Here is a 13976-nt window from a genome sequence, read left to right as displayed (position 1 = left end):
CCCACCCCATCTTTAGTATACATTTCACCAAATCTTATTCTTACACAACTGGCCACAACATAGTTGTGGGACACCCGTGACTCTCCTACACTGTTCAAATTGGTTTTCGAAAACCCCCAAATAGTACATCTCATTGGTTGCAAAACACTAACAAATGCTTAATGCCTCACCCTCATTTTTCCTGTCTTTGTCCATGTGCCCTGCTCCTCGCTACTAGCAGAGATGAATTAGCCTTCCTAACTAATCACAGATTTCCCATGAACCTAGAAGTCTTCGTTCATCTAATAATAATTCTACTCAGGAAACTCAAGGTCTGAGAAGAGAGCGAGCGATTTTCTTCATCCAGGGTATACATAAGACTTCCCACGGATTCCCCTACAGGACAGAATTACTCTCCTTATATCTTTGGAGGTGTCTCCCTTTTAAGGCTCGAAAGACTAGATACACCTCACCTGAAAGGTGAACGTACCGAAACCGGGAGCATGGTACTCCCAAAACTATAGCTACAGGATTATTGGACAGCGACGTTTGGGCCGTCCCTGCTGGTGCGCATGCGCCAAAACTGCCGCCCGCGTCTGCCGGGAATACCTGGTTCTCTACCTCTGCCTTCGCTCTTCTCCGCCTCTTCTCCGGACTTCCGTTCGAACTTCCCGGTTGCGGCAGATCCCACCAATGAGAAACATTCTTCTCGAAGCCACGCCCCCACCACGCCCTTCGGGAATCCGAGCCTGATTTCGCTCACACCGTTCTCGTCTTTTCCTTACGCACGCTGCGCGTGGACGTCAGCCTCTGACGTCGTCGCCCCCGCGCCGGCTCCCTACCGGGTAGCTCCCGCCGACCGTTGGGCGGCCTACTGAAGCCCCTCTGTCAGGACTCCCTCCAACCCCGGGACCGCTCTCGCGGCGGCGACCCATGTGGGGGTTCAGGCTCCTGCGGTCGCCGCCGCTGCTGCTCCTGCTGCCGCAGCTCGGAATCGGAGACCCCTCTTTCTGCTCTCAGGCCAGAACCATGAACCCGGGCGGCAGCGGCGGTGCGCGATGCTCCCCCTCGGCCGAAGAGCGCCGTCAGCAGTGCCTGCAGCTGTCCGCTGTGCCGGGAGCCGATCCGCAGCGCAGCAATGAGTTGCTCCTGTTGGCAGCGGCGGAGGAGGGACTGGAGCGGCGGGACCTCCCTGAGGACCAGGCGAAGGAGGAGCCGCAACCGCCGCCCCAGCATCACGTCCTCTATTTCCCTGGGGATGTGCAGGTAACTCAGGGCCTGCCTGGGCATCTTTTCCCTCCTCTTGCTTGTGTTTATACGCGGTCACCAGATTTTTTCCTCGTGGCTGCTGCCGGGTTCCTTGCCTCACCTGAACACACCCCCACTTGCACTCATAGGGGTGGCTCTTTGTTACTCCACGAAATCTAAAACCATCCGTTCCACACCTCTAGCCCCTTCCTTCCTGGAGCCTCAGGGGGAAGGTGTCCTAGGAGGGCTGGGATCTCGAAAGAGCCGGCTGTCACTCCAGCTTCGAGGAGGTGGAATTTGAGACGTAGGGAATGAGACACATTATGCGTTTCCGTTCTATAACTTGATTTCTCAGAGGACCGTGTGTGTGTGTGTGTGTGTGTGTGTGTGTGTTGGGCGGGGATTAAATTAGCTTAGCAAGTAGTGTTTAGAAAACAAGCAAACAAAAAATTACAAAGGTATGACTCAGTAACTCTTAAAAAGGGGGCTGATGGAAGAAAAGGGACAGTAATTGCTAAGCATGTCGGTATTTTGATGCTCACCTAAATTTGCTTTTGTGTGATCTTTATCATTAACTTTATAGCTGTGGGCAAATATCTGGTTATGTTGTCCAGGAACCTGGGTCTTAATCTAAAACTGCATTGTCTAATACGGTAGCCATTAGCTATATGTAGCTATCTAACTTAATTAAATAAAATTAAAAATCTAGTTTCTCAGTCATATTAGCTGCATTTCAAGTGCTCAGTAGCTACAGATGGCTGTGTGTACTGTATTAGCACAGAGATAGAGTTGTTATCATAGAGAACATATCCATCATCATAGAAAGTTCTTTTAGAGAGCACTAATGTAGACAGAAAAAGCTAGAACGTATCTAGATGTGTTTCTTATACCAACAATATTTATTGTTTTTGAAATTGATGCTCTAAAATGATATACATAGAAACTTTGTGCTCTGTCAAATAATGATAAAATTCACTGTCAAATCGCAACTTGGTAAGAGGAAAAAAAATTGACTGTTTAGTTGATTGCTAATAAAAACTATCAAAAAAACCCTAGTATTTAAGAGGAAAAAATTTACTCAGTTGGTGCCCTTGTGCTCAGATTGGGAAAATAGCATATGGCATTTCTGAAAATGACCTTCAGAGATCTGTGGACAACTACATGCATTCCTATAATTATGATGGTGATAGTAATGACAATTAACACTTATTGAGCACCTACTAAGTATTTTTAAAGTGTGTCAGTACAAGTCTTTAGATGAGGTCTAAAAAGTCCTATATACAGTTTGAATATTATTAATACCTCCTTTTGTTTCTATATCATCCATTTCTCTGTTAGCCTTTTGGACAGTGATATACTGTTGATTTATGTAGAAATGCTCTAAAAACCTTAAGTCTTTTAGAGAAGAAAATGCATCAAAAAGCTTTTGAGGCCAGATTACCCGGGTTTGAACTCTAATTCTGAACTTCTTAGTTTTAAAATCTCTGGACAATTGTTAAATCTTTCTGTATTGCAGCTCCCTCAACTATAAAATGGGAATAACGGTTTATAGGGTGTCAATGGAGATTTCATATGTGAATACTCAATGAGTTTTGATCTCTTCTTATGTTTCTGATAATTTTTTAAATTATTGGAGGACCATACCTCTGTTCTTGGACTTTTCCTCTGCCTACCGTCAGTCCCTTAGTAATGGTCTCCTTCAGTCTCATGACTTTACATGCTACGTAAACCTTGATAACTCTTGGCAATTGTTTATCTAGCCTAGACATAGTCCCTGAACATTAGACTTGCCAATTGCATGCACGATTATTTCCTTTTGGATATTAGTAGATATCTTAAACCTAAAATATCTGGATCTTTATTCCCATGCAAACTTCCTCATCTCAGTTGATGGAAACTACATTTTCAATTGTTTAAGTGAGAAGTCTTGAAGTCATCAATTAGACTTCTCTTTCATACCTCATATCTAATTCATCATCAAATCCAGTGGCTTCACCTTCTCATTGTATCTAAAGTGATAATAATTGTTTAAAAGTGTAATTCAAATCATGCCACACCTCTGCGCAAAACTCTTCAGTGACTTCCCATGTCACTCAAAGTAAGAGCCAGAGTCCTCTTGATGTCCTGCAAGGCTTTTCACTTACCTTTACCCACCCTGTTACCTATCTGACTTTGCCTCCTTTTTCTCTTTTACTCTGCTCCAGCCTCATTGACCTTGGTATTTCTCAAGGTGCACTTCACCTCAAAAGCTTTGCACACACTGCCTGGAACAGCCTTTCTGTACATATCTATAGGTCCATTACCTCACCTCTTCCAGGTCTGCTCAAGAGTCAGGTTCTTACTGAGGCCTTTTCTGACCATTTTATTTAATAATCATAGTATACACAGGCTCCCTGTCAACTTTTTTCTTTATTTCTATTTCATTTACTGTATTAGTTATTTTTCATTTAGTTATTTTAGTTATATTTTTCATTAGTTATTTTACCTTCTACCACTAAAATGTAAGCTCATGTCTGTTTGTTCACTGAATATTGTGATGCTTGGTGACTGGCATGTAATAGCTGTTCAGTAAATAATTTGTTGCATGAAGGAATATATGTAAGTTGCTTTGAACAATGCATGAAGTGCCTGATACATGTTGGCTATCATGTAAACTGCTGTTAGGCTGATTTCCTCATCATAATTTTGCTCTTGATTCTTTTGAGCCTAATATTTATCCTTAATGAAATTTTCCCGGTTAGATACAGCCCATCTTTTTAGTGTGTTTCTCCTTTAGAATGCTTATTTAGGTTTGTATCATATATAGATTAAATAAACATTCTTTTTATAGGTTTATTTTTAATTTGAATAAATATTGAACAGAATAGAGCTAAACAGAATTTTGTAAGATACCTTTAGAGGCTCTGCCTCATCTTGACATTGATTCATTATTTGGTGTTCGTTGGATCTGGTTGTCCATATAATTTTAAATTCTCCTAATTACTGTTACCTTCTTTTTTTTGAGGCAGTCTCTCACTCTGTTGCCGTGCGTAGAGTACAGTGGTAACTCAACCCAGTGGCAGAGTTATAGCTCACTGCAACCTCAAACTCCTGGGCTCAAGTGATCCTCTTGCCTCAGCCTCCCAAGTATTTGAGACTATAGGCATGCACCACGATGCCTGGCTAATTTTTCTATTTTAAGTAGAGACAGGGTCTTGCTCTTGCTCAGGCTGGACTCCTGAGTTCAAGTGACACTCCTGCCTCCACCTCCCTGAGTGCTGGGATTACAGGCATGAGCCACCTGGCCCGGCCCCCACCATTACCTTCTTGATCTTCCTTTTGCAGCAAAAGCTGAATGTTCCTTTTTATTCTGTACTTGTCCTTTATCATTTGAATTACAGGAAAGCTGAGGCCACAGCAATTTATATTTCTTTAGATATTTCTTTATGTTTTTCTTGTCCATCAGTAATGATTTTGAAGGGAGATCAGAATTTTCTTAAAAGTACGTACTTTCCAATTTTGAGTTATCTTTGTAAATCCTCATGATATAGAATTATATTTATCTCTTTCAGTGTAATAGTACAATTTGATGAATTTTGACAAGTGTTGGAATTATGTAACCATCACTATAATCATGTTATAGGAGCATCTATGTCATCCTAAAAAGTACCCCCTGTCTCCCCTTGTGATCAATTCTCTTTTCCCAGCCCCAGGTAACCACTTATGTGTTTTCTTTCATTATAGTTTTACATTTTCTAGAATTTCATTAATTTGAAATCCCATATTATGTAGGCTTTTGTGTCTAACTAATTTTGCTTAACATAATGCTCTTGAAATTCATCTTTATTGTTGCCTGTGTCAGTAGTTTGTACCTTTTATTTACTGAGTAGCGTTCTATGTATGGATATATAATTTGTTTATCCATTCAACAGTTCATACACATTTGAGTCATTTTTAATTTCTAACTTTTAAAAATTTTGCTTTCCTAAAGGGTAGGATACATAGATGACCATGCCCTAAATGGTATATCCTGATCAGGTACCTTGGGGCTTCCTGTGCTCTCTTCAGGCAGCCCTCTTAGGTTGGATCTTTTTCTGATCATTTTAGCTTGCTTACTTGAGATGTGTACTTTATGCTCAGCAAAGATGTCCCCATGCATCATTTTTGATAGAAATGTTTTAGTCCATTTTGTGCTGCTATAACAGAATGCCTGAGATTGAGTAATTTTTAATGAACAGAGATTTATTTAGCCCATGATTCTTCTAAAGGCTGGGACGTTTACATCAAGGGGCCCACATGAGGGCCTTCTTGCTGTGTCATCCCATGGCAGAAGGTGAAAGGGAGAGAAAGGAAGGGAGAGGAAGGGGCCAAACTCATCATTTTATTAGGAACCCACTCTCAAGATAACAGCATTAATCCATTCATGAGGGCAGAACCCTCATGACCTAATAATCACCTCTTAAAGACCCTCGACGTCTCAACATTGTTGCATGGGGATTACGATTCCAACACATGAACTTTGAGGGACACATTCAAACCATAGCAGAAGTATAGCTTGTACCCAATATAGTTCTCCTTGCTCTGCTCTAAGGGTGGATCACCTGGCTTAAATATATCATGAATGTCTCCAAATTCTTGGAGTCATGGGTCAAGTTTTCCTAAAATTGCTTTGTATGTTACTTCAATAGTGTGGGGTGGGCCTATAAATTTTTTCAGGTCACTAAGCATCTAAACAGAATAGTAAGCATCCCTTAGTCTCTCCAAGAGATTTTCTTGCTGCCTGGCTTACTGGGGATGAGAAGCATTACCTTTACCCCTTACCTCCTACAGGGATGGTAAGTACATTCCCAACTAGGATGAAAACTCTCTCCAAAGAAAGCCCTCTTGTCCCTTAGTGTCTTTAACTGGCCATCGGTAATAGCTTGGGTTGTAGAACCAGTTTTAGCTGCTTCTTAGCAAGTTCTGTGGGAATGTCTGGTGCTCTTTTTAGAATATGGAAGTACATTTCTATTGTTCTTAGATTAGGGCTTTGACACAACAGTAATGATCCTATTTTTACATTTTAGCACACACAGTTCCTTGGTATTAGCATTTTTCCCCCTCTGATCATGTAACTTGGGGCTCATCGAGGAAAATACCAAGTTTCTGGATTTAGAGCACCTTCTAAATGGTAGAGACTAAATTGAGAATCATAAAATCAGGGTTCATTTTGGCTTATTAGCTAAATCACTATATAATATAAATAATTATAGTTTCTAGGACCTCAGGTTCCTTAAGTATAAAAAGGATTTAAATGAGTCCTTCCTGAGCTAAGCTCCTAAGATTTTATAATAATTGTATATATCATAAATCTAGATGTGCAAATGGCAATAGCAGAATCCAAAAAATGCCAAATGGTAGCTTTCTGGAAGTTAATATTTTTAATTAATTAATTTAATATATGGCAAACTCCTAATCTTAATGAAACAAAACTGTTAAGGAGTTGAGCTGCATAGTGGGAAAATTATCAAAGGACACAAACAGGTAATTAACAAAAAAAAAAAAATGAAAATTGTCAGTAAACAGAAAAATGTTTAACCTGATTAGGAATCAAAACATGCAAATTAAATCACAAGTAAAACATCATTTTACCCCAGTAGCAAAGATTTTTGAAAAATAATGCTAATATCCATTAGTATTAAGAGTAGGTAAGGATGTAGGAAAATAAGCACTCTTGTATACGTCCAATGGAAGTGTAGATTTGTATTAACCTTACTGATGTCTAAAAATTAGGATGCAGATCTGTACTGATGAGGAATCATGCCTGTAATATATTTTTAAGTCAAAACTCTGTATAAGCTTGTTATTGCTTATTGGAGGAAAAATGCTCTCTTGTGTACATACTTGTATATGTGTACATGCACTTAAGAAAACTAGACTGCTAGATACCAGAGTTTTAATAATGAGTATTTTTGATTGGTGGCTTTATAGATAATTTTTCTATCTTCCTTATGCCTTTGTATATAGAATGCATTTTTGGTAGTATTTTTTATTAGTTTTCATTTTTTAAATAGAAAAAGTACATATTGTTAAAAATTCAGGTTATTTAAGGTTTTACGTTGAAAAGTTAAGTCTCTTTTTCATCCCATTCCCTCCAAATTGCCCATTTCCCTTCCCCAAGGATTCTGTTAGTAACATTTATTCATTTTTATATTTTTTTAGAGACACGATCTTGCTCTGTCGCCCAGGCTGGAGCACAGTGGCATGATCATAGCTCACTGCAGCCTCGAACTGCTGGGCTCAGGCAATTCTCCTGCCTCAGCCTACCGAGTAGCTGGGACTACAGGCATGTGCCATGATACCTGGCTAATTTTTAAAATTTTTTTGTAGAGATGTGGTCTTGCAGTGTTGCCCAGGCTGGTCTCACACTCCTGGCCTCAAGTGATCATCCTGCCTTGGCCTCCCAAAGTGCTGGTATTACAGGTGTGAGCCACCACACCTGGCCTGTTACCAATATTTATATCCTTCCAGAGACATTCCATATTTATGCAAAAAAATTTTTCTAACACAAACGTAGCATAGCATACTGGATTTTTTAGCCCTTATTTACAACCCGTATGAGTACTTATAGAGCTGCCTCATTTCTTTTGAAGCAGAAATAAATATTCTTATACATATTTATTTGTGCATATATGCAGTTATATCAATGAGTTAAAATTCCTAGAACTGGAATTACTAGGTCAAAACAGAGGTGCATTTAAAACTGATACAGATTGTTACTGTTGGAAATAAGGAAAACCCACAACACTATTTCTCTCACATTGTATATCCAGTCCTTTAGCAAATTCTGTTGTCTCTACCTCCAAAATATGTTAGAATCTGACCACTTCTTAGCACCTCCACTTCTGCTACTACTCTGCTTCTAGCCACCTTCTCTCATCCTGATTATATTTTAGCAGCGTCCTACTGGTCTTCCTGTTTCAGCTGTTTCCCCTTCACACATAGGAGCCAGAGTAACCCTTTCAAAACAGATTCTATCAACACCTCTCTTCCCCAACAATCTCTCTCTCCTTTGTAATCATTTTTGCTCCATTCACTTCACTAGAGCCACACTGGTCTCACTGCTGTATCTTGGTTATGTCCAATGGGCTCCCAGCTCCTTCTGCCTGAAATGTCCACATTTTTCACTCCCTTAGTTCCTTCAGGTCGTTCTTAACTATCAGTTTATTGGAGAAGCCTTTCTTGACCGTTCTGTGTTAAATAATTTTCTACCCTCTCCAAAACCTTACACTTCTTTTCCCCTGTTTTATTTATTGTATTCCATTGTACTTAGCACCATTTAATATGTTTTGAGCTGTCCAATATGGTAGCCACTTACCACTTGTGGCTATTGATCACTTAAAATGTTGTTAGTCTTATCAAGTAACTAAATTTTTAATTGTATTTAATTTCAGTTAATTTAAATTTAAATTTAAAAACTGATAACTCAGTTCAGTTCCTGGAAAACTTTTAAGTATATTTGGAACAACTTGTGTATGTAAATTTATATTTTCAACTGTAAATTTTATGAAATCTAAATTCAGATCAAGTATTTCCAATGAAAATTTAGCGTTGAAATTGAGATGTAAGTATAAAATGCACACTGGATTTCAAAGAATTAGAAAAAAAGAATGTAATAATCGCCCAGTAATTTTTAATATTTGTAACATGTTGAAATAATATTTTGGACATATGTGGCTCAATAAAAGATATTAAAATTAATTTTACCTGTTAACTTTTTACTTTTTTAAATGTGGCTACTACAAAATATTATGTGTGGTTCAATTATATTTCAGTCAAACATTGCTACTGTATTTACTTGTGGAATTGTTTATTTTGTCTTTGCACTAGACCCTCTTTTTTTTTTGAGAGGGTGTCTGGCTCTGTCACCCAGGCTGGAGTTGCATGATCATAGCTCACTGTAGCCTCAAACTCCTGGGGTCAAGAAATCCTCCTGTCTTAGCCTCCTGAATAAGCTGGGACAATAGATGCATACCACCCTGTCTGGCCATTTTTACTGATTGGTTGGTTGGTTGGTTGGTTGGTTGTAGATCCAGGGTCTTTGTTACACAAGCTAGTCTTGAACTCCCAGCCTCAAGTGATCCTCCTGCCTCATCCTCAGGCATGAGTCGCCGTGCCACTAGACCCTTAAAAATGAATGCACTCCATGTGGGCACGGATTTAGTCTGTTTTATTCCCTGCCCAATCAGTTGGTATCCAGTATATTTTATAGAATAAATTTGAATGCATTGCCCCCCCTTTTTAAAAATAGCCACTATGAATAAATATTAAGAGGAAAACAAAATTTACATGTATGTCCTAGTAACTGAATAAACAAAAAATTATTGTTAATATATAGACTGCTTATAAATAAACAAGATCTAAATACAAAAGGTCAAAGGATATGAATAGGCAAGAGTAGAAATCCAGTTGGCTAATAAGTATATTAAAATTTCAACTTCATCCTAGTTTTCTAATAAATCCAAATGTGAATGAGTTATCCTGTGCCTATGAAATTTAACAAAGAAAAATGAAAAATTATACATACCTCTCTGGAAGGCAGTTTTGTGGTTTATATCACCAACCTTAAGTTATGAATATTCTTTGACCTATTAATAGTTTTTCCATGTCTAGGCATTTACATTTAAGGATATAATCACAGATATATACAAAGACTTTTCTGCAATGTTCATTGCAGTTTTGTTGTAATACCAAAATTGAAATCGTACATACTGTTCGGGTTGCTAGAGGAATCCAAAGAGACATGGTTGCAGGATGGCAGCTTAGGGAAATATTTTAAAATTCTGTTACTCAAAAAGTCTAATGACCCAAATTTATATTTTTAGTTGATGTATTAGGAAAATTGATCATGTATATACTCAATAAAATTTATTAAACATACTGATAATCCTTCTAAATTGCTTTATTTTTAAAATTCTTACTGTTCTATGTAGGAATATTTTATTTTCCTGTATCTTGATGCATTTGAATCTTAAACTGAAGAAGTGATTTGTTCAAAATCTTCTAAAAGGAAAGTAATGACATTTAGTTTTCATTTCTAGTACATTAACCATAGGTCATTGTAACATCCTAATTTCAACTACAATAAAAATGGGAAACTATTTTGTAGAAATAGTTTTATGTAAATATGTATTTAATGCTTATTTCATCTTTCTTACCTTTCAGAATTACCATGAAATTATGACTCGTCATCCTGAGAATTATCAGTGGGAAAACTGGAGTCTAGAAAATGTTGCCACCATTTTAGCCCACCGGTTCCCCAATAGTTATATTTGGGTGATAAAGTGTTCTCGAATGCATTTGCACAAATTCAGCTGCTATGACAATTTTGTGAAAAGCAACATGTTTGGTGCTCCAGAACACAGTGCTGACTTTGGGGCTTTTAAACACCTTTATATGTTATTAGTTAATGCTTTTAACTTAAGTCAGAATAGTTTATCAAAGAAAAATATGAATGTTTGGAGTAAGGACTCCACAGCATCTAATTGTAGATCCAGTTCTTCTCATACTACAAATGGTTGCCAGGGAGAAAAAGAGAGGACCTGTGAAAAATTTGATGAATCTGCCGTAAGATTTTATCCACCATCACTAAATGATGCGTCTTTTACTTTGATTGGATTCAGTAAAGGTTGTGTTGTTTTGAATCAGTTGCTTTTTGAATTGAAAGAAGCCAAGAAAGACAAGAACATAGATGGTTTTATCAAAAGCATAAGAACAATGTACTGGCTGGATGGTGGTCATTCTGGAGGAAGCAATACTTGGGTTACTTATCCAGAAGTCTTGAAAGAATTTGCCCAAACAGGGATTATTGTTCACACTCATGTAACACCTTATCAAGTACGTGATCCAATGAGATCTTGGATTGGAAAGGAGCACAAGAAATTTGTTCAGATACTTGGGGATTTTGGTATGCAGGTGACTAGCCAAATTCATTTTACAAAGGAAGCTCCTTCCATAGAGAATCACTTCAGGGTTCATGAAGTGTTTTGAAACTACAAGAATATTAATGTATTAATTGTTCAGTGGAAGAACATAAGCACTTTGAACGTTATAAATTCAAGTAATGAGATGTAATTCATAGATGCATTGTCAGTTTTTGGGGTATGGGAGAGGCACACATTCCTAAATTATGAGTGTAATGTGCAGTGGTACTCCTTGCTTGTGAATGTGAACAGTTTTATTTGGATTGGGTTAGAATTACTTAATTTGAAATCTAACAAGGTGGTTTGTGATAATCCAGTGACAAGAGATAAAATCCTTAAAAATGAGAGTTATAATACAGTTCTTATAAAAAGGTAACCAAAATTGTTATTGTTGGAAGTAGTTGGTTTTCTGAGTAATGTTTTAAACTAATTTTGATGCCGTTTTAACAATAGCTGTTTGGGCACTCAAAACTTGAATGGAAACACTTCATTTTTCTTCAGACAAAGCAAAAACACAATGTTTGCCATTGTTCTGGGATAACTGTACCCTGCCTCTTGCGTTGCATAAACTTAGGACTCATTCTTCAACGTGCCACTGAGTATTTTTTTCTTGAGAGTCAAAATATATTTGTTTACAAATATTCAAAAATGTGCAATAATGTAAAGCTGGTTTTTAAAAACATTATAGCTGGTGCGGTAACATGCACCTTTAGTCCCAACTACTTGGGAAGCTGAAGCAAGAGGATTGCTTGAGCTAAAGCTGTAGTGCAATATAATTGTGCCTGTGAATAGTCACTACACTCTAGCCTGGACAACATAGTGAGATCCCCATCTCTTAAAAAAATTACACGTAAGCACTGTGGCATAATTTTTAATTGACAGTTTTTAATTGATTATTTTGGATAAGACATTTTGGGGTTCTTAAATCTTGGCCAAAAACCAGTTAGTTGTATTGGAAAGTTGGTTTAAATTGAGCATAAATATGTATATTGGATAAATAGGTACTATAGAGCAAGTTTCAAATTTTTCATTATGTCAAGTCAGTCCTTTGAAAGAGATCAACTTAGGTAAAATAAATATATAACGTTCTATTTGTTAGTGCTCTATTGAAAAGGAAACAGATTCATAGATCTAAATCAATGTTTCTCCAGAAGCATGATTTTGTCTGCCAAAAGAAAATAGCTCTCTTTGGCCAAAATGCAAAATTATATTGCTATAAGAAAAGTTACAAGGGAAAGTTTGAAGACACAAATGATTTAATTTTGGCTCAAAAACTGAATTTGCTTAACACTGCTACATAATTTGGGTGAAGTTTCCTTCTGCCCATTTTTCATGACCTACATAAATACATTTTGAGAAACCAAGATCTAATGAATGTCAACCTACATTGAAACATAGTTGTGTGATTACAATAAAAGGTGAGTGGTCACTTTATTAATAATTAGCTTTTGCAGGTCATGAAATAAGCAGGGAAGCAACATGCTGCTTTAGGACTGAAAAAAAAAAAATAAGACACTGAAGCTTAATATCTTCATGACCCAGTAGACCTAAATTGATAAAACCACATAAAATAAAAATGTTAATTTCTTGGTTTCTTCCCAGAATTATATTTTAATCACTCTATAAATACATTCCAAATATTCAGAGATTCATGAAAAAGCATTCTTAGAATAACATCCCTTTTTGGTGTTTTAACACTTAATTCTATAAACCACAAAGCAGCATCTCTAAATGGGTTTTTTTTTTTTTTTTTTTTTAGACAAAGTAGTTTTATATTGCTTCATTTTCTTTAAATACCTGCTGTTTCTTTTGAGACCAAAAATTCCCCTCAGGGAAACCAAGATAGCCTGATTCTAACATTTTGCATATTACCTTGCCTTTAAGCACTATGATTGGATGGCTTTTTTCAATTTGTTTAATAATCCTTGGTTAAATTCACATGTATCTAATGTAAAATAGCTGAGTTACTGAATACTATGCAGAGCTGGGAAACAAAAGGCATTTATTTTCACAGGATTAACTGAAATGGAAAAGTAGGACTTTTAGCAGAAGAATTCATTTAAAAAAATCAGAGTTCTTTATCCAGTCATGTGAATGCTTAATTGTTATATGCAAAATGGATATTAAGAATAACTCACTGGGCATGTAGAACTGCCATCAGAGCAAAATTAGACAATGTTGAAAAGTAAAAATATTTTCTGCAATGAAAATATATTCAAGTTGATCCGTATTCAGATGTTTTCTGTTTAATACTTCAAATTGGTCCTTTCTCCAGATTTGTTTAAAACTGTTATTGTAAATGTTGTGTATCCTTTTGGAGTGTGCCTTTGTCATGAGTCAATTGAGAAACACAGTCCTCCAAATAATAAAGTTATTACCACCACAGCATGAAAGTATAATTGTATTAAAATTAATAATCCACAGAAGTTTGTTTGGATGTGCTTTATATTAACATTGTTAAAACTTCAGATCATTATTTGAAAAGAAGCTATTTCTCTCCATCTTGCCCTTTTGGGTTTGTATACAGTACGTCCTCACTTAATGTCATTAGTAGGTTCTTAGAAACTGCATCCTTAAGCAAAATGATGTATAATGAAAACAGTTTTTTTCTTATCAATGTTATAACTGAACAACAGTGAATGAAATTGTTATTCAAGGACTTGTCTTTTTGCTTTAAGACACAGTTTCCAGGAACCTGTTGATGTTAAGTGAGGACTTAGTGTATCTCTTTTCATTAACCTCCATATTTTTCAAGTGAGCAACTCAGAATTTTTCTTTAAAAATACATCTCTCTTCCCTTTTAAATTG

General features: G+C 36.9%; 1 protein-coding gene across 1 annotated transcript; it reads left to right on the top strand.

Moving 5' to 3' along the window:
- The first annotated feature begins 787 nt into the window (after positions 1–787).
- C1H2orf69 (chromosome 1 C2orf69 homolog) lies at positions 788–13594 on the top strand. The gene is made up of 2 exons (XM_069468855.1): positions 788–1245; positions 10411–13594. The coding sequence occupies exons 1-2, from the start codon at positions 913–915 to the stop codon at positions 11233–11235; spliced, it is 1158 nt and encodes a 385-aa protein (XP_069324956.1). The 5' UTR covers positions 788–912; the 3' UTR covers positions 11236–13594.
- The last annotated feature ends 382 nt before the right edge of the window (positions 13595–13976 follow it).

The sequence above is a fragment of the Eulemur rufifrons genome, chromosome 1 (assembly GCF_041146395.1).
Source record: "Eulemur rufifrons isolate Redbay chromosome 1, OSU_ERuf_1, whole genome shotgun sequence".
NCBI classification, from domain to species: Eukaryota; Metazoa; Chordata; class Mammalia; order Primates; family Lemuridae; genus Eulemur; species Eulemur rufifrons.
This window is presented reverse-complemented; position numbering and strand designations above follow the sequence as displayed.